Source organism: Cheilinus undulatus, linkage group 12 (assembly GCF_018320785.1).
Source record: "Cheilinus undulatus linkage group 12, ASM1832078v1, whole genome shotgun sequence".
NCBI classification, from domain to species: Eukaryota; Metazoa; Chordata; class Actinopteri; order Labriformes; family Labridae; genus Cheilinus; species Cheilinus undulatus.
The window spans coordinates 18,824,053-18,849,741 of NC_054876.1; the positions used below are offsets into that span (position 1 = coordinate 18,824,053).

Sequence of the window (25,689 nt, forward strand, 5' to 3'; positions counted from 1 at the left end):
TTTAAGATAGAATTTTCATCTATGATAAGGTATTGTTTAAACGTCAATCAGCAAATTCTTTAATTTCTTTATCAAAGGTGAAAAAACAGAGCTGAACTAGCTGTCATCACAAACTGAAGTCTTAAATGATTTATTAGAGGATGGGTTCAGATCAGGATAAAAACAACAACAGGTGGCTATAGGTCCATAACATGAGCAGCTGTGTGTCACTACCTTACCCTAACTCTTCACCTTTTGGTTTATTATTTCCTGTCATCCAATATTATTTTTATTACATGCTGGTTTTGTTATTTTGCCTTAGTTTCCACTCCACACAGTTGGCCTAGTGGTCATGTCGCACCCCATCTACACAGTTTCAAGTTCAGTTTGCAGCTCCTTTCTCGCATGTCTCTCAGCCACTCTCTCATCCCTGTTTCCAATTCTGAAGCAAAGGCATAAAAAGCCTGAAAACAATCTTTAAAAAAATAAAATCTCTTTCTCTGATTTAATTTTGAAGTACAGTACCTCAATACACTTAATATGAGCCACATAAACTAAGAATTTGGGGAACTAAATCTTATTTCATGATTTATACCATAAAAAGGCCTAAATTGCATGTAGTGAATAAGATATCTGTCAATACAGCAAGAAATCTGTACTTGAGTGCTTTGAAATGATAGCCTGATATGCCAGATAGACTGTTTAATATATTCAATGCATGGAAATATATTTCACATTTATCTGGAAAACCTCCATAGGAAGCATATGGGAAGGGCAGGACATTTCAAAAAACTTCTCAGAGGGTAATTGGACAAACATTTTGTCAACATATTCATGACAGGCCAATCAGAGCGACAAGAGAAAATGAGGTATTAGACATGCACAGCTTCAGTAGTTTATGAAAAGTGGAGCAGGTCAGTGGTTAAAATTCATGCTGAAGACCACACTACCCGAGACCATGACACACCTGAGTCCAGAGTGCGCTGAGACCAAGATAAGACCAAGACTTTTGGGGGTCGAGACTGAGACCAAGACAAGACCAAGACCATAAAAATCAGTTTAAAAAAATCATCACAGGGTTGAACAGTAAAAGAGCATTCTCTAATTTTAGTTTGCTTTTAAATACATTTGACAGCAAAACACAATGTGTCTAAACTCTGTTTTCAAAGCACCACAATGCAAAAATCTCAAATCTTAGCAAATTGTTCAACTAACTTTCTTCTTCCTTGTATGTATTAAAAGCCACTGAAAAGTCCAGAATTGTTTTAAATATCTGAAAATTCGATGTTTCTTTAAATTTGTCAGGCAAATGAGGCCCAAAATAAGTGTTAAGAGGCATTTTCTACTAGAAATAAGATGGACTGGTTTGTTAAGATCTGAGTTTTTGCAGGTGTCTGAATAGATTTCCAAGAAGGAATAACAGTCAGTGACCTAATGGCAGCTGTTTTAAGTTAAATAACATTCATTAATAAGGATCAGTTCATTAATGATGTTGAGAATAGCACATCAGCGGTGGTCTCGACTGGTCTTGATGGAAAATCCAGAGTCCAGCCAATCTGAGACAAGACCAAGACATCCAAAATGCTTATTATTTCATACAGAAACATGGTCCATGGTCTGATTAAACTACCACTATACTTTAGCTACATCCAAGCTAATCGCTACACTGCCAGCAGCCATTGCTGTAGGCTTTCAGCAGAACTTAACCCCACCCAAGCTACTGCTTTGTTTTCCTCAAATAACGCTGATTGGTCCGAACCATTCTTGGGTCTGACATAAATGTTGTAGATTGGAGCTTTGCAAGACTGATTTGCCTGACGACAGACATGGAGTCTGACAAATCCATCTGCTTTGCAAGGTTATTGAAATGAAATGTCTGTATCTAAATTAGGTAGTTTGCCTCATTTCAAGACTTAAATTTAAGTTGCTTGCTGTATTGGTAGATAATAAGGCTTATTTCCTGCAGTTCAGGCTTTTTTGTATGTTTCATTTTTGGGACAAAACATTAAGCAACACGTAAGACTTGCTATAATTGGATTTTTCAGTGTAATATCATTGTGGCTAACCACTTGCCTATGCACTCAAAATTTGTTTATGCTTTTGTTTACTTTTTCTTCAGCAGTTTTGTACATATTATTATAGCTAAGGTTTGTGGTCATTTGTTAGGCCTTGGTTTTAACATCTTGTATTTGCTTAAGTGGATTATTTCTTGCAGAATCAAATAAATCTTATTCTTACGTGTGCCTTCTTTCCAGTGCCTCCTCCTTCGGAGTGTGAGGTGGACGGGCTCCCCAGTGGTTACGGATCCAGGGATTCGATCCTCAAACCTGGAGAGAAGAGGGACTGGAAGAGACGAAGGCGTGGGCAGCTACAGACGATAAGCAGGTCAACTTAGCCACTATTAATGCATCAGTTGTCATAACCCATTCAATGCTCAGAGTGGCAGATGATGTATGTTTTGAATCTGATGTTGCATTAACAGTGTGGCAGCAGTGTGGCGAGGCCTGAGTACATTTAATGCCTCATGTGCAGCCAACAGTCTGCCTGCAGCAGACGTGTATCACTGGGTTTGCTGTCAGGCGATGTGGTCAGTGAAAAAAACCTCATGTCCATGTGGTTTCTAATGTTTCAGCTGCAGCAGCTGGGATCACAGTCACACCAGCACTGAGGCTGGCAAAGGGAAGCAGCAGCAAGTGTTTGGACTAGGCGGAGGTGTATCCATGCGTTGCTCCACCTTGCTCGGCATCCTCACCGGGGTGCTCCTCTACCTGGTGCTGGGAGCCGTGGTGTTTCGGGCCCTTGAGGCTCCGCGAGAGATGGGCAAGCACATGCAGCTGCAGGACACTCGGGAGGGATTTTTGATGAACTTCACCTGCGTCAGCCCTGAGAATCTGCAGAAACTGATAGAGGTACAGCAGGTCTTTTAATATTTAACAAATGTATTTTCTGGCATTATTTTCTAATTAACATGAGTATTTACGTAGAGCACTACTGACTTCATTATCTCTCAATGACAGCGTCAACTCCCAAATCTATCTCACTGTCTATTAAACAGCTTGGGCTTCTTTTTTTTTTTTTTTTAAAGATTTATTTTTGGCCTTTATTAGATAGGACAGTGGATAGAGTCGGAAACAGGGAGGAGAGCGGGGAGAGACATGCAGGAAATAGTGCCACGGGCCGGACTTGAACCCGGGTCGCCTGCGTATATGGCGTGTGCCTTAACCACTCGACTACCGACGCGCCAGCTTGGGCTTCTTTTTGACACAATTTGTTTAAAAACAGAAAAAGTGTTCAAAAACAGTGATTCTCATGGTTTTTTTGGCTTTCAACCTTTCAAATTAAGACAGGCTAAATTGCATATAAATCCATATTCAGATATTTGAAATATCTGCAAGTGATGCTTGGTCACAGATAGGTCATTACTTGTTAGTTAGTTTAGTTTATTCAATCATAACACAACACCAAACATTTTGCACAGTATAGACATTTCAAACAAAATCAATAGTCATGTGTTGAATAATGAATGAAAAGGCATAGGCAGAAGCATACTGCTTATAAAAGCCTATCCTACATTTTTAACTTTTTAAGCTACTAACTTCCAGCAATGCAAAGAAACAACAACAGATAATCAGTCACACTTATACGCTTCAAAGATAGCTTTACAAACCATTTTCTTGAAAACCAAAAGAGAATTACATGTTTTTACATTTATACTGGCATCATTCCAGAATTTAACTCCAACAATGGAAGCACATCTCCTTTTCATACCTTTTTTAGCTTTTTGCACAATAAATTTACAAACACCTCTGAGATTATACGGACTCTCCTGAATTGAAAAGAACCTCTGTACTGAGTCAGGGAGCATTTTTGACTTTGCTCTGAACATCATTTGCATTATTTTATAATAAAACAAATCATAAAATTTCATAACATGAGAATTTAGAAAAAGTGGATCCGTATGAGCATAGTAATCAGCCTTATTGATGATGCGTATGGCTCTTTTTTGTAGTTTTATTATAGAATTTATGGTCGTTTTAAAGGTGGATCCCCACAATTCCACACAATAAGATATATAGGGAACAATTAATGAGTGATAGATTAAATGCAAGGCCTTAGAATTTAATACATTTCTAGATTTATATAGAATTGCAACTGACTTTGAAATTTTCCCTTTAATGTATTCAATATGTTGTTTCCATGTTAACTTTTGGTCGATCACAACCCCAAGGAATTTGGTCTCAAAACTCTTTCAATGTCATCATTACAGATTTTTAGTTTAATATTACCATCACTTTCCTTTAGATTCCCAAAAACCATAAATTTTGTTTTCTTAATATTTAAAGATAATTTATTGACATCAAACCAAGTTTTGAGATTTCCCAGCTCCCTTTCTACACCACACAAAAGTTCTTTTAAATTCTTACCAGAGCAAAATAAGTTTGTATCATCTGCAAATATTACGTATCTAAAGAAATCAGTCACATTGCAGATGTCATTGATATAAAGAATGAACAGTATTGGACCAATCACTGATCCTTGTGGTACACCACAGGTAATCTTTCTAAATGCTGATACAGTATCATTAATTTGTACACACTGATGTCTATTACCTAAATAACTTTCCAGCCAAGAATGAACAACCCCTCGTATCCCATACATCTTTAAAATTTTTAATAACCGTCTGTGATCAATGGTATCAAAAGCCTTCTGCAGATCAATATACAGGCCAATAGAACACTCATCGTTTTCATTGGCATTTGCTATTTCTTCAACCATTTGCATTACTGCAAAAGCAGTAGTTCTGCTTTCTCTGAATCCATACTGGTTTTCACTTAATAATTTATTTTTATGAATAAACTGATTTAATTGTTTCACAAACAACTTCTCTAAAATTTTAGAAAATTGTGGCAGAAGTGATATCGGTCTGTAATTTTCCATACAGTGTTTATCTCCATTTTTATAAATTGGGATCACCTTTGCTAACTTCATGTTGTTAGGAAAGATTCCTTTTTGGAAAGACAGATTACATACATAAGTCAAAGGTCTAACAATATAATCAATAACATCTTTAATAATTACTGTATCAATTGAATGTATGTCGATTGATTTCTTATTTTTTAAATTTTCTTATAAATTCAATAATATCAGTTTCAAGTACCCCGCTTAGAAACATAGAACAAGCATTAGTGTTTATCAAATTATTAAACATATGTTTTTTGTCATCAGATGCAATAATCTGTCTTGCCAAAGCAGCACCAACATCTACAAAGTAGTTGTTGAACTCATCAACAATATTTTGTAAATCGTCCACTCTATTATTAGTTTTATTTATGAAATAATGTGGAAGTTCTGATGTATAACTTTTATTCTGAATGATATGATTGATTACTTTCCAAGTTCTTTGTATGTTATTTTTACTGTCCTCCAATATTTTACTGTAGTATTCCTTTTTTTGAGTCCTCATAATGGTAGTTAGTTTGTTCTTATAACGCTTATATTTTTCTTCACTATCACTAGTTCTCTGTTGTAAAAACTTCTTGTACAGTTGATTTTTCTTATTACATGCCTTTTGCAGACCTCTTGTCATCCATGGTTTTCCTTTATATTGATCTTTCACCCTACACATTTTGATAGGACAATGTTTATTATATAATTTTAAGAATGCAAACAAAAATGCATCATATGCTAGGTCTGGATCATCAACATACACCTCATCCCAGTTATAATTTCTAAGATCCATCTTTAAGGCTTCAGTTCTCTCTGGTGTTCTCAATCTCATTAATTTGCAGGGAGGTTCACTTTTATTTTCATCAACCGAACATTTAGCAATTAAATTATGCACAACTACAAAAACAGGAAGATGATCACTGACATCACTTATGAGCAAACCACTTGTTGCTTGATGTTGAGTATTTGTAAAGATATTGTCAATAAGTGTAGCGCTGTCTTTGGTTATTCGACTCGGTTTGTCAATTAGGGGCCAGAGACCCAAACTAAACATTGTATTACAAAATTCTGTTGTCATTTTATGTTCATTCCATTTCATTAAATCAATATTGAAATCACCACAAACAAAAAGTTGTTTCTTATCGCATACCTTACCTAAAATGTCAACCATGGAGTTAACAAATGAATCGATGCAAGAGCCAGGTGTCCTGTATATGCAACTCAAAAAAATACTTTTCAGATAAGTGGAATGAATTTCAATTGTCAGACTCTCCATGATATCATCCACAACTGTACTGTCAACCACTCTACACTGAAAATCTTTCTGTAGAAACAAGGCCACTCCACCACCCCTTTTATTTTTGCGGTTTACACTAAAATGATTGTATCCTTCTAACATAAAATTAGAACCCTTTTCATTCGTCAACCAAGTTTCACTAATGGCAATGACTTGAAACCTATGTTTCAATGATTGTACATTTTCTTTGATTTGAGCAAAATTTGCATAGAGGCTTCGGCTATTAAAGTGTATAATTGAAAAACCATCAAGACTAAGTTCATTAAACTGATTTTCCATATAGTATTTGGAACCAGAGTTCCAATCTTTGTAAAAATTTGCATCTGGATCAATGTCATTCTCAAAGCTAAATGATTTATGTTCAGTTGACTTCAAAAAACTTATGTGTGACTCTTCATATATTCTATTATAACAGGGCTCAGCTAAATCATTATCATTTTCATAGAAATCATCATACTCCTGTTCTAAAGGAAAAGATTCATTTTTATCTCTCATGAAAAAAGCAAATGTCCACCAAAGTCACAGGATTGTATAATGTTTTTGTATAATTTAACTGCTCTCTTACCATCATAGTGCAGTGGGTGTAACTCAAAGTAAAAAAAACAAAAAAACAAGGAATTCTGATTTTTATACTGCAAACTTGGCACCAACTCTTTATCTTGCTCCTTTGTTCCAGTAAACCATCCAAACATTTTCCAATCCCCATTGAGTGTACCATTTGCTAACCAAACTGTGTCCATTGTCACTTGTATCGTTCAAGATCTCTCAGATTCTCCTCTGCAACCACCTTTGCCTGCTCTGGTGGTCCATTTAACTTGATAAATATTTTCACATTCCTTGTCCATGTTGCTTGAATTTTGTTTTGTTTTCTGAGTATGCGGCTATGTCTAGCTATTTCAGCATTTTTCTTTGTCAAATGTTCATTTATATACACCCCTGTGCCCTTTAGTCTTTTTGCCTGTCGTTGTACATTAATCTTATGCTTTGTGTTGGTAAAATGAACAACAATGGTTGGTTTGGCATTTTTATCCTTACGTGGAAGGCTGTGGCAGGCTGAGATGTTCTCACTGTCCAAATCAATGTTCTTACTGCTCAAGAATTGAACAACTTGTGTCTCTAGTGTAAGCAGTTCTTCAGGTGGTGCATCCTCATCTTGCTGGTCACTGGCTGCAGCCCTGGCATAGCTGCGATGTCTGGTATCCAGCCCAGTGATGATCAGATCATTTCCCCTAGAGTACTGCTCCAAGTCATCAATCCTTTCTTCCAGTAGTTGAATCTTCTGGTCTTTAAGTTTGATTGTGGCCTTCAACTCACGGACCTCTTCCACTAGACCCATGAGACTGGCTTGCTGCTTGACCACCTTGCTGATCTCTTCAGACATGAAATTGAGTGTTTTTTTGATCTCTTCCAGCTCTTCTGCCAACTTCTTAGTTGTTGTCGCCATGTTTTCCAACGTTCTTTACAAAATGATATGCTCCAGGAAGCTTGATGCCAAAAAAAGTTCTATTGCTGATCACCATGTGCTCCCAGGCCCCTTACAAAAAAAACACAGTCAGAAACACCAAAGTGATTAAATGTCCCCCAAAAATGAACAAAAAAATCACTTTATTGCCAACAGTGCTTTCATGGCACATGGATGGCATAGTATTTTGGTGATTTTAAACGGATTTGCAAGGAGACTCTAACCCAGGTAGATTAGTGGCAACCATCTTGTCAGCCATCTTAAGAGCAAACTGCATGATCCTCCACAAAACAACATTTTCGTATACCTGACAGGGTAAGCTCATCTGTTTTTCAAGATAAAGCCATAAATTTCTGTTTTAACTTTTTCACATCACTTGCAAAGTGACTTGGCTGCTAGCCTCCTCTGCCACATTCTCCATGTTGAGGAGCTTAAAAGTATGTTAAAAAAATTGTTCTGAGTTCAAATGTTCCATTGAAAGTTTCCTCCGTTTCTCCAATCCATCCACTTTGTCACTATTACCAAACAAACAAACAAACAAACAAAGGCTCATTCTGTAAAAAAAGGGGTCAACAATTTAAAACAACATAACTTTTCAGAGCCGAAACATTGGCCAGATTCTGTGTGTGACATTGGGTGGATCTGTTTTGTAAAGCTTTAATATGAAATATTATTCCTGGTCAGGGGATGACTGGACCAGTCAGCTTCATTTCAGGAGAAGGAGGTGGGAGCTTAAATGTAGCTTTAGTTTTACTGCAACCATGTAAACAATGGTCGCTGGTGCAGAGGTCAGTATGGATTCAGCTAAGCAGCTGTTTTACCAGAACTGGGCAGTGAAAGAACCTAAAGAACCTCAAATGAAAACCTTTGTTGGTGTAAAAGATGTTTTGCTCCTCTCCGAACAAGCTTTAGCTAGAGTGTTTTTTAACCAACTGGCTTCACTGGGAGCAAACAATGGGCTCAAGCAAGGTACAGTAGTTTACAACCAAGGGCAGTGCATGCCTACATCATGTTTTATGTTTCTCTGATTGCTCCGTAGAGATTATGACGGACAGAACATTTTTCCAATCACCCTTTCAGATTTCATTTAATGGTTCTGCCCTTCCCAAACACCGTCTCTGGGGTGTTGGCCATTTGGCTGTAAAATATATCCAATGCTGTGGATATGTGAGGCAGTCTGTCAGGTAAGTCAGGTTACAAACCATTTATTGACGTGAGAAAATGTTTGTTGCTTTAGTAAGACTGGTTATTATCATACACCATGGGCCCCCTATTAAGCTGGCCCCAGAAGGGCAGCCCAATGGAAAGTACATAATGAAATATTTTAACACTGTCTATTTCAATAAAGAAAAATAACAAAATAGTTTAAAATATATAGCACTTTAACCTTCAAATAAACTTCCTTGTTTGGGCTAGGCCCCTTATTTCCAGTGGAGGGCAATCTTAATGATTCAGCTCACCAAGACATTTTGGACAATGCTATGCTTCCAACTTTGTGGCAACAGTTTTAGGAAGGCCCTTTTCTTAAATTTCCCTCTGAGTTAATAAACTACCTACCTCCCTACCAACTCCAACATGATTGTTCCCCAAGGACTACAAAGCCATGGTTTGATGAGTTCAGTGTGGAAGAACTTGACTGGCCTGCCCAGAGCCCTGACCTCAATCCCATCTAGCACTGTTGGGATGATCTGGACTGAAGATTGCGAGCCAGGCCTTCTCATCCAACATCAGTGCCTGACCTCATAAATGCTCTACAAAGTGAATGGGCACAGATTCCCACAAAAACACTCCAAAATCTTGTGGAAAGCCTTCCAGGAAGAGTGGAAGCTGTTAAAGCTGCAAATGGGGCATGTAATTGAACACAATGTCATCACAGTCCCTGTGGGTATAATGGCCAGGTTTCTGAAAACCTTTGTCCATATAGTGTATATATAAATACTGCATTTTAACTGCCTCACATTTAGAGCTCATTGAAAATGTGATTTTCTTCTTAATAAACAACTTACCTTACTGAATAATTTTGATGTCCTCAAAGCAACTCCTCAGATTTTTTTTGTCTCTACTTAGTTATGCGATTTGTGACCTTGTGGAACATAACTGTTAACCAGCCATTGGGGGTTTTTATAGTTTTTATTGGGGCCGTGTAAGGATGGGTCAGCTCCTGTTTGTGTATGAGTGCATGCATGAAAGTCGATCCATGCATAGGCCGAGTGTTACAGCTGGGTTTGACTCCGGGCAGTGATGATGAGCTGTTTGTTCTCGTTCCAACATAAAGCTGTAAAACACAGTTTTAGCTGCAAAGTGAAATATAGATGTGTTGGCTGACATTTAGCTCAAGGTTAAAGAAACTGAAGGACATGACTGATGTAAACAGACGTCTTAATAAGTCAACAAGGCCATATTTTCTATTTGTGTTGAAGTAAAATTATAGGAGATTCTGTTCATTTTCTAACCTGACATGCCAGATGGATGTGTTTCATACATCCATCTGGGAAAGCTGACAAAAGGCAGAGGCTTTGAAAAAAACTCGGAGTATGATTGGGTGAACGTTCTGTCTGTCACATCTCTATGGGCCAATCAGAGCAACAAACACATGACGTAGCTGCTATCAAGCTGCGCGTGCGCAGCTACTGAGGAATAACCGAAACATGACTATAGACATGTAAATACTCGACTTTTGTCGTTTTCGAAAAGAAAACAACTCACTGCTGTTCTTTGTTCTTTTTTTAACGAGAAATGTTGTCAAGTTCTGATAAAACTGGCACTTTAGCAGCATCCACACTGTTCTCTTCCTCCATAACTACACCAGCTCTTGCTGCTGCTTGTTTACGTCTGAAAGTACTGCCCCTCATAGCTGATTGGTCCTGTCACCTTCTAACTGGGCCCAAACGGTTCAGATGGGAGCTTTGCAAGATGGATTCGCCAGTGAGAAACAAGGAATCAGTCGTATCCATCTGCTTTGCAAGGTTATTCATTTTCCCCACTTGTTAAACCTAAAAAGACCTTGAAAAACAGCAATTAAATACAGCGTGGCACTTTTCATGGCATGAGTGTTGGCACTTTCTACTCAATAGAAGTATATCAGACAGTACACTCTAAATAGAGTTTTAAAACTGACAAATCACAGTAAGCCAGCTAGCTCTAGTTAGCGACAGTAACCACTTTAAGAAAGTAAATCTGATACAAATTACTTGGAATTAACAAAGTACAGACTTTAGCTTAAAAAAACACTTAAACTTTGAAGCCTTACTCTATCTAAGCGTTTAACCATCTAAGTTACACAGCAGTTTGGGAGCTCAGTAATCACACAAAATCTGAGAGAAAAGCCTGTGTTAGCTAGCTAACATTAGCCAGAGTGACAATAGTTTAAAATAACATTTATTTTTATCTTTAGGGAGAATATTTGCAAAGTTAAGTCTTAGCTAACAAGTTACAGCTAAAGTTTGTTGTTAACATTCATTCACCTTAATGCCATCATCATCATGCTAAAGACATCTACAGAAAGGCTAGCTAGCTAGGTAACATGCAGGCTTGCGAGGCTACAATCAGCATAAAAAATAAGGGTTTTCTATCTGCAATTAACTTAAATATGCTTGGAATGAATTTTATACATCCTTATTCAAGCTTTCAGATTAGCTAGCTAAATTAAGCTTAAATGTAGCTTAAGAGCTAGCAAAAGAACGTTGCAGAGGGGGGTGATGTCCTAAAGGTGAGATGACCATGACCACACTACTGAGACGCATGTAGACAGAATACAAAAACAGACTTTTCTGAATTAATATACAAACATTACTTTTAATCATATAATCAATCATATCATCAAATATAGGACACCAGAAGACTTTGTGTAGTTTACTTGATAAGAATAATCATCAAATCATCAGCAGTACAGAGGTTTTTTTCATGACTGAAGCAGGCAGGTGTTCCAGTCTCATTCTTCAGATGTTGTTCTGTCTAACAAGAAGCGTTGTGGGTCCGGTTTCACTGAACCTTTGTCAGCTGATGTTTCAACAAGTCTTCAGTCTACTTCTTACTATAAAGGTGCTCTCAGTTTTAGTTATATGAGCTGGTGCACATTACACAATGCCACTCTGTACTGATTTAAATTTCTCTCTTGTCCGATGTGGTTTATCTTATATGTAATGTAAAACACTGAATGCTCTGACTCAGCCGACATATAGCCTCATTCCACCTCAAACGATTAATTAAAAAAAAATTCTAACAAAACTGATTCATTTTACTAATTAAAAACTGTCAACTTTCCCATGTTTTCTGAAGCTTTTCATCCCTCAACTATTTCTTTCAGTTTCAGAAACTTTCTTTTCTAAACTCTCAGTAACTTCCTGGACCTAGAAGGCTCAGCAAATTCATTTTAAAATCTCTATGAAGATTTCTGTAACTTTCCATTGAAAATGCTCTTCCTAGCGGTCTGGTGAGCTACCCATGTGGCTGCCTGGGTTCAAGTCTAGTCTGTGGTCCTTGCCGCAGGTCTCTTCCCACTCTCGTCCCATTTCCAACTCTAGCCACTGTCCTCCTCTGTCCGATAAAGGCACTAAAAAGCCCCAAAATATATCTTAAAAGAAAAAAAATGTTCTTCCTGAAGTCATCAGTACCCTTCAATATATAAACAAAAAACCTTGATTTTTAAATATATCAAACACTGTCTTTGTAAATCTGTTGCCAACTTTCTTTCATTATTTTTTTTCCAGATTTGTGTATGATTATGGGAATCTGTAATTAAGAAACTAATTTCTTACTTTCTTTTGGAATAATTATGAAAAATTCTTCTTTAACAAATTATTCTAAAATCTAAAATAATATTTTTCCCCCAAAAACATTTAGGAGCTCTGTTGAGATTTTCTAAAGTAACTTTCTTTCCTTTTTTAGATTCATTTTGGGGCTTTTGCCTTTATTAGACAGACAGGAAAGTAGAACCGGAAACCGAAATAAGACAGTGGGGAATGACATGCAGTGAAAGAGCCACAGGCTGCGCCTGAACCAAGGCTGCCTGTGCACATGGGGCACGGCCCAAGTGCTAGTCCATCTGTTCCCTTTAGATTTTGTGTTCTGAAACTGTTTCTGGACAGTTTCAAAGTTTTTCTTTCTTTCTTTCTGAAAGAAAAACGGGTGCCTTTGTCTTAGATTTAGCACAATCACAAAAGTGTACAAAGGGAAAAATTAGATCATTACTCTCTGACAAAGAGTTGACGACGCTGTCCTAAACTCCTAATCCATTTGAGGTAATGACATTTGCAGATACCACATTCAACCACAACATCATCACTTTTAACTGCAGGTCCAGAGCAAATAATGGTGTCATGGGTATTTGATTATCTGCTGGCAGCAGTTTGATTCACTCAGGGCTGAATGAGTCAACACTTTATTGTGTCTGATTTTCTGAGCTCTTAACAGTGACGGTGCAGTTTGTAAATAGCTTCCAATATTGTGCGAAGGCCTGTAAGGGGCTAAAACTCTGCCAGACATTTGATAGTGAATCATATGTTTTTATAGATCTACATGCAAAGTTTTAATTATATCTCATTGATTTGGTGATTCAGTATCAGTTTTGTTGTGTTCTTAAAATAGCATTTACTCTCTGTCTTTTCATAGGACGTTGCAGATGCTTTGGGTGAAGGTGTGGATCCCAACAATAACAGCACCTTTGTCAGCCAGTGGGATCTGGCCAGTGCCTTTTTCTTCTCAGGGACGATCATCACAACCATCGGTAAGCGTGTTGTAACACAGTTTAGACTACCAGAAGTAAATTCTTATTCAACATTTGTGATCTGAACCATTTACTACCTCCTTTGTCTGTTAATCTACTGCTTCTTGGCTCCCACCTGTCCAGGTTTTGGAAACATATCCCCAAAAACAGAAGGCGGGCAGTTGTTCTGTATTTTCTACGCTCTAGTGGGAATCCCGATGTTTGGTTTCCTGCTGGCTGGAGTCGGAGATCATCTGGGTACCGGGCTGAGGAAAGCTGTTCTCAAGATAGAGACTCTCTTCCGGGTCAGACCTGCAGCAGACCATTTCATGTCATCTTTGTCTGAACTTTATTTGCCTTTAAAACGTCTTATCCCATCGTGTGTTTCTCCTCTTGCTGACAGAAATGGAAAGTGAGTCCAACCATAGTGCGAATAATCTCAGCTGTGCTGTCCATCCTGCTGGGTTGCCTGCTCTTTGTCGCTGTGCCTATCCTGGTTTTCCAAGAGGTGGAGCAGTGGAGTCTGTTAGAGTCAGCCTACTTTGTGGTTATCACCCTGACAACAGTGGGCTTTGGAGACTATGTTGCAGGTATATTGAAGTTAATCAGATGCCCAGGGGCTACAGTTAAATTTTTATATACAAACACTCAAATGTATGTCTCATTTCTGACAAAACAAATGTCTATATTCTTCAAAGCTTTAACCTCTGACATAGATCATAAACCTAGACCTCAATTCTCTACTTCCCCATCTCAGTTAAAGCATAGTTTATAGTTGATTAAAATTCCCTAAATGTAACTGTTTTCTAAGTCCGTTGAAGGTGGTATTGCTGTTGGCCATGTGGTAGGGTAGGTAAGTTAATGATGGCTCCATATTGGCATGGTGGGTGGTGAGAGCTAGCATGCATGGGGGTTGCTCTGGGATGCTGGATATCACCGTTCAGTCCTTTGGTGGTAGTGAAGGAGGGTTCCCATTTGACAACCCTGGTATAGTGCTGGCTTTTTGCTACCTATTGGTATGCACAGTTGACTCTTGGAGGGAAATAGCACTGATTGTTTCTATAGTATCTCAAGTTTATTCAATTTTTGAAGCTTTCATCTTTCTAAAAATCCACATCATGCTACTGACGGTTTCCCAATGACTCCACATCTGCCCCCTTTTTCACCAAACACTCATAAAATCAGCCACAAAAAAGACAAATTTTGGGGGACCTTACATTCAAAGAAAAAAATGAGAGAGAGAAGACATAGCCAAATGCTGGTGCCAATAAAATATGGCTCCTTTATTTTAGAAAAGAAGGCCAGTACAGCAATTTCAAATGAGTTAAGTTACAGGACTAATATAAAAAAAAAAACATTTAAAAAAAGTCTTACAATTTCACCTGGACTAATTGACCAGATTTAATGTCTATTATCAGGTAGATCCATTTTGCAAAGCTTCAAGTTAAAACACTAGTTCCCAGTCAGAGAATAACCAGACCAATTGCCATCTTTTCAGGAGAATAAGGCAGGAGCTGAGGGCATGGTTTAGCTGCACTGCAAGACTGTAAACAATGGTGACCTTGCAGAGATGAGGGTGGATGTAGCTTTATGTTTTTGTTGTTTGTTTTTGTTATCAGAACTGGACAACATTTCTTTATTAAAGAGATGAGTAAAGAACTACTCTAGGGGCTTTTCTTGGTAGAAAGGTCATGTTTGCTCTACCTCTTGCTTTGGCAAGAGATTAATTTACCAACTGGCTCCACTGCCTTATTGTAAAACTTTTTTACAATAAGAATAGCTGAAAGTAATATGCTTTTATTTCCAAACAGATTTCTATTGAACTTTTCTGCAACACATGAATAAATAAAATAGCATACACAACACAGAGAAATATGCAAAGTCCTGCAGTACCAGCTACACCACAGTAAAAACAGAACAACAACAAAAAACAACAACAAAAAAAACGCTTAGGCATGTCCATCTTGTTTAGCAATCCTTGAGTTCAGAAAACCAAAAGTACTGGTAGATATATCAACAGATATGAATTTCCTGACAATATATCCACCATACATATCCACTGTATAATTCATATATTGGCCATTGATATTGGCAAATTGTACATATGTGCAATAGGGTCTATAGGTGGTTTCCTAAGGCACCACACACTCAACAGTGAACATTTTGGAGGAAGCCCCAACCTTTGAACAACTACCAGACTGTCAACCTACCCATTCCTGTCTCTGTTTCACTTGAAATAACATAACATGATATGATTCCTCATTATTTTTACAGGCCATATCATTGAGTCCATATTTCATTCTTTGAGATTCAGTGGTGCATGCTTATTGAGGACAACATAATCTGCTTGATGTTCTTGATGTTATTTACTTAACAATAAACCACTGTTTTCATTTTGGTGCCAGTGTGTGCCACTCAAAAAGTACAAGTAAACAAGAAGCCAAACAGTTACAGTAATGTAAATAACTGTAATCAGATACTCTGCACCCTTGAGTTTTGGTCCATATCACTCCTTGGCATGCTTTGATTTGCACAATAAAAATAAATATGCACAAGTTTATAATTATTTAACGTCAGACTTTATATATATATTTAGTCTTTGTGTTTTTCTGCACATGAGGTGAATGTGTGACTTAATTAGTCCTCATAAATATGACTGTCAGTTTTGATGCATAAAGTTTACTTAGCACAGACATTTTTCATTACCTCATAAATCATTCAGACTTTTTATCTTGTCTGAGTTGAATTATTGATGAAGTTATTTGGTGTATAGCAGCTTCTTTTGTAAATGTTCATTGAAATGCGTTGTCTGACACTCAGTGATACTTTACACTGTGTTTGATGTCACAGGGGATTCTGGGATTGAGGGCAGTGATCACTGGTACAAGCCTCTGGTTTGGTTCTGGATCTTGTTGGGTCTCGCCTACTTTGCATCCGTTCTGACCATGATTGGAAACTGGCTTCGTGTTTTATCTAAGAAGACCAGAGCTGAGGTGTGTCTTCTTTTTCTTCTTCTGTGGTATCTGTTCCATCATGTGTTGTCTCTACCACTTCCTGTCCATTATCTCTGCTCCCATCTCTTCCTTTTAGATGGAGGAGCTTCGAGCTCACGCCACAGACTGGACTCAAAACATCCAGAACATGTCCGTGGATTTCCGCATCCCAGGAAAAATTGATGATCCCTTTAAACGCCGTCGGAGAAAGCACCGTCATGGCCCTCGTAGCCACGGTCACAGTGTGTCAGCTAATGGAGCTCCTGAGGGGAAAGAAGAGCAGCCTGGGAGCCAGTCACAGTCTGGCTCTTCCTCCTCCTCCTCTAATGAATCAGATTCTGGATCAGAATCAGACTCTCAGGCCACGCAGACGGAGCGAGTGCCTGAAGAGAAAGCTGCAGAGCCTAAAAAAGAAGAGACTGTCCCTGACCCACACCTGTCTCAGCCTCTGGACTACTTTGGTGAAAATCTTGCGTTTATTGACGAGTCTTCAGATACTCAAAGTGCTAAAGTACATTTGGATCCTCTGCTGGATTCACAGTCCAACTCTGGGCGCTCTCGTCAGCCCAAGAGGAGACGCCACAGGAGGCCAATACCACCAAGAAGTCCCAGAGGAAACCGCTCAAACTCTGATAAGAAGGAGCCAAATGCAAATCCCAAACCAGTCCTAGATCTACCACTGAAGCCTCAAGCAGATTACAGAAACCCTACTGCACAAGTATAAACTGTAAAGACATGAGATATGTTCATAATTGGAACTCAAATTGATGCAAGTCTATAAACTCAGCTTTATTACAAACATCTAAAATGCAGTGCAGAAGCCTTAAAAAGTGGTTTGCATTGAATGATCTCAGCATGTGAGTGTGTATGCTACAATCAAGGATGATGAACTGATTTTTATGCCAATGTTCCCATTTATTTCTGAGGAGTTGCTGCCCTCTACCGGACCAGATCAGAAATGCACTTCTTTTCTTCAAACATGAGGGATCCTGCCTTTTATTAATCACAGAAGCAAAATAAAAACCACACAGTCATGTTGAAGGGACACTGATCTGGTCTGAGACTGTCACTCTTAAATTCTGCCAACAATAAACGGGTACCTAAACAGGCTCTAACGTTTTTGGTATGAGATCAAGTTTTTTAAACACTGTGCAACCTTAATATTTGCATTTTGATTGCCAAATGTCTGACTGTATGGCATATATATATATATATAAAATAAAGACTTTTCTAAACTACTGTAGCTTCCTTTGCACACATTATTGGGGGAGGTGGGAGGCAGTTTGCGATTGCCTCTGCATGAAGAAATCAGAACCATACTAGAACCACCACCATGATAGTAAACATGAAGCATAAAGTTTAGATGGACATCAGAAGGCACAAGCTACTTTTTTGATTTGTGGCAACAACAGAGGTGTTTAATGTGCACTGTAAAACACACCACAAACAAACTTGACACGGGAGGGAGTTGGACCAAAATTGATAATGGATGTAGCAGGTAGCTAACAGCTAGTCACATTAGCTGGTGTGCTCTAAATTTGCGTTTGAGTTAGAGTTTTGAGAGTCGAGACCAGGCCAAGACAGTAGTAGTTGGTGAACAGAGTCTAGTTGTGTGTGGTAGAGGTTGACGATTATTGACATGGCCTATTATTGATGCCAATTATTGTTCCCTCTCCACAGTCTCACCTAATGTCCTGCCCACAACACAATCTGACTGGCTTGATGTCATACAACTACCAGCCAATCAACTCTGAGGCCTAAGTGGCACTGAGCATATGGCATCACTTCCTGTTTTCTGCTGCTACTGTTTAACTCTGTGCTAACCCAGTACTAATTTTTTAAATTTTTATTCGTTTTTAAAAATATGGTTTTACTTTTGTCACATGAGGACATAAGTACATTTTTGTTTCATAATAACAAATGCACATTGATTCAAAATACTGTTTATCTACGAATACTTAGTATCTGTGTTCATGATCTCGTTTCACACCATAAACAAACAAATCACTAACAGCACTAACAGTTGAATCTATCATTACATATTGCCACGTGTGAAGTCTCTCACATTGAAAAAACTCAGTTAAGATTTTGCAAATCTTTTAGTTTGTGGCAGGCTGGAAATTTGAGTTTGGTAAAAAAAAATCTGTGTCCATGACATAACTTGTTCATAAGCAACCATAAACCCCATGACCTCGAGCTTTTACCTGTGACGTCCAAAATCTGAACAAGTCTAAAGAAAGTCCGAAGAAAATCCTTTAAAGACTTTAAAAGTTTATGTTACAAGAATGGCCTGGATAGCAAGTAAGCAAGTAAGTGAAATATAATATATATATCACACTTTTCACAGACAAAAGTCACAAAGTGCTTTACATAGACATAATACACAGAGAATACAAAAGTGATGCTAATGAAAACCCACATGGCCGCCATAGTAATAACAACTAGAAAAGCACTCGGAGAGCGCAGACCTCCACCATTAGCCCTATCTCCCAATAGTAAAGAATCCTTTAAAAAATTCCTGGATCCAGACGTTGATCCGGATCACTCCCAAAATCTAATCAGTTCTTCCTTATGCCATTTCTGAAATTTCCTGAAAATTTCATCAAAATCCATCCATGACTCTTTTGAGTTATGTTGCTAACAAACTAACAAACTAACAAACAAACTAACGAACAAACCCTGCTGATCACATAACCTCCTTGGTGGAGGTAACAAAAGAACAGCAACAAATAAGAGCGTGCACCATTAAAAGCACATTTCACACAATTTTAACAGTTTATAGTACATGAAAATAATGATGATTAACCAAAGGCCTGTCTAAACAGGTGAGCCTTAAATCGACTTTGAAAGTCATTTACAGATTTTGCAGAGTGCATAGACAGGGGCAGCTCATTCCAAAGTTTTGGGGCTATGGCTTGGAAAGCTCTATCACCCAGTAATCTGTAGCTTGACCATGCAGGGATCTGTAAGTGTGAAGATCTTAAACTTGATTCTCAATGTAACAGGAAACCAGTGATGGGGTCTGAGTGCAGGGGTGACCTTGACCTTATATCTTTAAGCTCCAAAATCTGAAAAATTCATCTATGGGTCAGGGTGAACATTTGTGCAAAGTTTGCTAAAAATCTGTGAAAATGTTCTTGAGTTATCACACTCAGAGGAACGGTCTAAGAAGAGAACCTGGGTACATGATTCCCCTGGCCTTGTCTATCACTGCATAAAGGCATAAAAACATGCTCTGTGGTTGTTTTAGCACAACACCACAAGTTCACATTTCAGTATAATACCAGTAAAGTTCAACAATATTGATGTCTGTTTTAGTACCAAGGCAACAAAACTAGAAGTCTTAGGCACTCAGTGTTGTGTATTCTCATGATTATTGTGTAACCAAAACTTTCAAAATCTGCGCATCATATTTGTGTACTTGGTTTGTATGAGAGGAGAACAAAACAGGAAGCAGATAAGGAAATAAAGGCGGAAGCCACAGTACACTCAAGCTCCTATCAGATGTTAAAGATGTATGGACTGCTTTAATATGTGTCTACGTTCTAGTAATTCATACAATCCTTGGTAATTTTATGCCCTACTGCCAGCACTTGCATAAGGCCAGAGGCATTATGTATTGGAGTTGTCAGCCCGACCAGCTGTCCTCTCTGACCATTCTTTTCAGTGCAATAGCAAGAACATTTTAAGGGATTTTCTTTGAACGTTGCATTAATATAGACTCCGAACAATGGAGAAACTGCTTTAGTTCTGGAGGTCATAGGTCAAAAGTCAAGGCCATTGGGCCTCATGTTATCCCTCTCTTGTTAACATATCTCAAGAATGTTTGAAGGATTTTCTTTAAACTTGGCACCACTGCACTCTCTGGCTCAACTTAAGCTGAATATATTTGGAAATATAAAGCTAGGGTCAAAAAATATCCTAGCCTTTCTTTTTGACCCATCACTGTACTTTCACTGTCAGACAACTGTACCTCATGGAAACATACAACTTAGCACAAAAGTAAGGAAATTTGTGTTTGGTGGATTATTTCTTTGTTGTAACAACGTGTCTTGACAATAAATCTTACACCGCTGGAAAGCCTGTTTGTTTCTCTTTCAAAATTTGTAAAGAGCATGCATTTGTGGGATGAGCAGCAGAGCTGAGTATGTGGGTTGCACTCTTGAAAAATGTGCCAAACCTTTGCTGCCAATGCCAAATAGCTTGTTCTGCCATTGACTCTTGTTTGGTGTTTGGTGGATTGGATGATGGAAGTCTGAAGAAACAAGACATATTGCCAATTTAACAATTTATTCATTTAACAAATGAGAACCTCAGTAGAGTGTGAAAGAACCATACATTGCCACAACAGCCTGGCACCTCCCGCTCATACCGGTCAACAACATGTTCACACGCTGCTGTGGGATGGCATCCCATTCTTTAACCAGCATTTTTTCTCTGGGAGGAACAGTATGCCCAAGCTGATCACACAAGTGTTCACTGGGGTTGAAATTAAAAAGCAGTGTTTATTTGTTGACTGCCAGAAATTGCAGCCGAACTCATGAACACTGTCTAAACTGCTAAGTGCATTAAAATATGACTTAAGACTGTGAAGTTTCTCTACTTTTTGTACCACTGATAATTAAAATAATGGAGAGTTTATCATTTTGAGAGAAATCCCCCTAATGTAAAAATATTGCCTTTTTTGACAATTTAGACAGTGTATGGGTTTTTCTGCAAATTCTGATAATCAGAAACAAAACATTGCCAAATATTCTGTGGCCGTATCAATCAGGTATCAGTGCCTTTAGATATTTGCTATTCACTGCTGTTTTTGCTTTTAGATAAATGAGGAGGGGCCTCCAAAGTACCAAAACCTCCACTAATGAGTTGTAAAGATTGAATTCTATAATAGTTAAACATGTGCCATTTACAAGGGTTTTAACTAACACTGTGACTCTATCAACACTTAAGATTAGTCCTTATTGAAACAAAGATACCCTTCTGATAATTTAGGTCTAAGATTCTGCAAAATGTCTTACAGCAACTTCAAAACCAACCACATTACATTTTTGGGAATCTGTTACAGAGCTGCTTGGTTTCAAATCTAATAACATGATTTCCTTTTGATTTTTATTGACTTTTTTCCATTTGAAAACATAATGTGTAATAAGCAGTATTCATTCCAGGTCTCTGTGCAACAAAAAAGCACATCCTAGTTTTTTTCTTACATGGAAAAGTGAGCCCACATTTAGGACAAAGCTGAAATCAAATATAATGTGCAGAGCTACATTAGCACTTTAACTGCTACAGACATCAGGCTACTTTACTACCCACATTGCCCACAATGACATGCTGACATTAAGCATATAAGTAGAACTATAGTAACAAAGCACTGCTGAGACTAGTTGAATTGTCATTGGGTTTGCCAGAGTTAGGAAAGTCACTGGAGTAAATCCTTCGGATATAACAAATGTCTGCACTAAGTAGGGGATATAGGCTATCACTGTCCAGCAACTTGTTCACTGACAGACAAAAACACAGCTAGAAAACAGCAATACTGAGAGAAATGCATAAGATTCTATTGAAACATTTATCAGGGATTGTCCCTTCACAAAGAAGACTGATTGACTGAATGTGAGGCTTGTTGCATTGTTGCATTAAGTGTTAATTTAGCATCTCAGTGTGGTTCTGCATTGTCATCGTTTTGTCTTAACTCAAAAACAGTCTTTAATCTCATTGTCTGGATATATTATCAGCCCAGGGAAGGGCCGTCTTGTAATATGATGGAAGGTGTGAAGACATGAAACAGTCTCACTACAGACCACTTTATGTTGAGTGGAGACAGTTCACACATGCTGCAGGAATAAAATATCATACATACAGTACTGTATTGTGGATGTACAGTATGAATGCCCTTGAGATGTCAATATGGTCCTTTTAGCATGTGCTGGGGCTCTACAGTTGATCCATGTAAGTGATACTCTGCTGGGGACTCTACCTTGGAGTTTATGTCTGAAAACAGCTCCAAGGACAAATATGGGTGCAATATGGGTGCGAGGGGTGAGCTGTGGCTGCAGTGCTTTCGTTATATTCATTGTCGTTTTAAGCAGAAATGCATTCATAGAAAAAAAATCTGCTATGTAAAGTATAAAATTGTTACCAATGCAAAACTACCCTCATTCTCCTTCAGTGCATAAAAGCAGGTTATTTTGTCTCTGAAGATGACCAGCAGATGGCGCAAGCTGATATGTTTCCCTCACTATAACAGCCGACTGTACCTGACAGTAAAGTTCTGTACATCCAAGGTCTTTTACTGGCACTGCATGAGTTTGTTAGCAACCACACGAATTATTCAAACAATTCAAACCACACAATCTGAAGTTTATTTTTTCCCTCCTGCATATTTTCCTTTAAAGTAACTATTCAAACTATTTTAAAGGTGCAGAAAACAAACAATTCTCTATTTATCCTTTGAGAAGCTGACTCTTTCCAGCAACAACTGCATATAAGGGAATGCAGCATTCTGGCATTGTGAACAGGAAGTCAGCAGTCAGTGATGATGAGCTGTGGCAGTGTGTGACCTTTTACTGGAGGACACTCACTCAGCTGCTCTAACGTCATCAGTATCGACGCTGCAGTTCTCCAAACATGCCACCAGAGGGCGCATGAGTAATGGATAGTGCTTGCAGTGCTGATGTAGGCTGCACTACTGACCTAGAGATAAAGGGAACATCCACTATAAATCAGAGCTGAGTGTTAAATCTGCAGTATTTAGAATCTGGGTTTGCTGGAGGGACTGAGTAATGACTGTTCTCACTAGGCATCTCAACCTCTAAAGACCCTGCATCTGCATATGAGGTCATAACAGTTTGCACAACATAGTCATATCTCTGCTATTAGACATTTGGGATAATTGTCTGGAATTTCCATATAAGTTTAAGATACTTGTTTGGATATTTGAGGGATTTGCTTGGAAATTTTAAATATTTTCATTGACATTTAGGGGATACTTCTTGTATATTTTGTAGGGTTTCACTGGATGTTTGGAAGGAAATTTGCATGGGATATTTATGGTAATTAGAATGTTGCATTATGGTAAAGTTTCACTAAAACGTTTGGGTACTTGGGGAATATTCAAAGACATTTCTGGGTTCTTTTTGTCGGATACATTTAAAGTATGTTTTTCACCGAAACTTTGGGGTAATTTGTGTGGATTTTAGAAAGGAAATTTTATGATAAATTCGCAATTTATTGGAAATTTAGTTTATTCCTGGCATCAACAAATCCTTGTGTTCCCAAATAAGAAGAAAAATGACTTCACCATACCTTTCTCAATGACTGACACCATTAACTACTGACTGAAGACCCCAAAAACTGATTGACACACAGACAAAATGCTCAGAAGCCAATCCAGTGCTGTATTTTCTGCAGAAACGGGACCTTTAGGAGATTTGCAGTCATCATTTTCTTGGTAAAAACTAATTCCTGTTCAACATGGCTGAGGTTTTAAACTTCAAGCCCTCCTTATCCCAAATAGGTGAAACTTAGAAAATGCATTTCAAATGAAAACACAGGCCTTGGATGGCTAAATAAACCCCTATACTCACAGGGAGTTAGTCATTTCTGTAGAACTTGATGGTATTTTTGCTGTTTTCCAATTTCATGGGATAAAAAGACTCATAGTGATCTCATACTGTCCCCCATAAGCCTATCTATTAATCAATCAAAATTTATTATAAAGCAGCTTTCTGACAGCTTCAATAGTCATCCAAATATGCAATGTTTCATGTGGGAATGGAAAGGGGATTTACTAAAATTTTTAAGGTAGAAAATTATTTCGAGGTTAATGCACAATAAGATGTATTCAATAAAAAAAGTATAAAATAAAAGATGAACAATAAAAATAACAAGAAGAGACAAGAAATAAAAGTGCTATAAATTTAAATTAATGCAAATATAAAACATTGAAATGCCATTTTAAGATAATAAAATAATTTTGAGGATTAAAATGAACATATAGTATACTGCAATCTTTTCAAGCTTAGTTTCTCTTTAAATCAACTATAAATGTAGTAAACATTAAGGGAATGTGTTAATGTAACAACACAGTCATAAAGTTTGTGTTAGTAAATAATATTATCCCTTGTAACTTTATGACCCGTCACTATTGTCACCTGTTTGACCATTCCTCCAGTTCAGCTGTGGAGCCGCTGACCACCATGACTGTAGTTCAGTCATAAACCCCCCCTTCACTCTATATCTGCTCCTAGTAGTTTAAAAGCAAATACAATAAGAAAAAGAGGAGAAAGAATGGTGATAACTTTATTTATATGGGCCAAAAAGTAGTTTACATGCATGACTGATGGCATAGCAATGGGTTATATGGATTACAATGCAAAAGACGTAGTTTGTAATGTATTTTTGTAGACATACTTAAATAAGGATGTTAATAACACAATGATTAGAACAAAAAAATACAGAAGCACAGTGCAAATTTTCACATCTCAGCAAGTCTTTTTTTTCTAATTAAAGGACTTCAGTATGCTTAATATAGGCTACTAAAATCTGAAAAATCCAGATAAATGCCTTATTAAAAGAAGATTTAGATCTATTTTTAAGAAACTTAACAAGTGAATGTTGTTTGCCACCTTGACAGCTATTTTTCAGATTATTAATAGTAATTCACACCCTGCATTTGAGCTTTATACAGCTTGAAATAAGTGGTTTGCTAGGTCTTTTCAGGTGAGTGTTGTTAGAATTTAAAATAAATCAAAGAAAGCATATATTTTAAAGCATCCTTTAACAAATAATTATAAAGGTATTATAGCCTAATATAGGTGAAGGATTTCCTTTATCACTTAGCTGTGCATAATGGTGTTGATGTACTAAAGACACAATGGTTTGTATTCCTGTAACCACTCAGCTGACACCTGTCTGAGGTCACGACCTGCTGTAAGGAGCACCCCAAGGACCCCAGCTGGCATCCACAATATGTTTCTACTTCTCAACCCTAGGTTGAACACCCCTCTCAGCAGCTAAACGCAGTCAAGGGACAGCTTTATTTACAGTATGGTACAGCAGTAAATCTTAAAACATAAAGTGTAACAAATCGAATGTTCCACATTTGGAGTGAATCTAATGAATATAGCATGATCGCTCTCGCCTCTAACAGGATGATGGTGCACACTCTGCACCAGTGTGATGCAGCTCCGCAGAAGAGCAGTGTCTGCAGCAGAGACTGGATGACCTTGCTTCAAGGTCGAAATGACACTGCCGTCAGTTTTTCCTCTCATGCGCCACAAAGCCTGTCCCGAGCCCCGAGCCC

The 25,689-nt window shown here is 37.9% G+C and overlaps 1 protein-coding gene across 1 annotated transcript; it reads left to right on the forward strand.

Annotated features, from left to right (window-relative positions):
• The first annotated feature begins 2,229 nt into the window (after positions 1 to 2,229).
• On the forward strand, positions 2,230 to 17,482 carry LOC121518952 (potassium channel subfamily K member 4). The gene is made up of 7 exons (XM_041801659.1): positions 2,230 to 2,364; positions 2,612 to 2,888; positions 13,296 to 13,410; positions 13,534 to 13,694; positions 13,793 to 13,979; positions 16,240 to 16,382; positions 16,480 to 17,482. Exons 2-7 carry the CDS (start codon positions 2,700 to 2,702, stop codon positions 17,104 to 17,106), a joined length of 1,422 nt encoding a protein of 473 aa, XP_041657593.1. The 5' UTR covers positions 2,230 to 2,364; positions 2,612 to 2,699; the 3' UTR covers positions 17,107 to 17,482.
• The last annotated feature ends 8,207 nt before the right edge of the window (positions 17,483 to 25,689 follow it).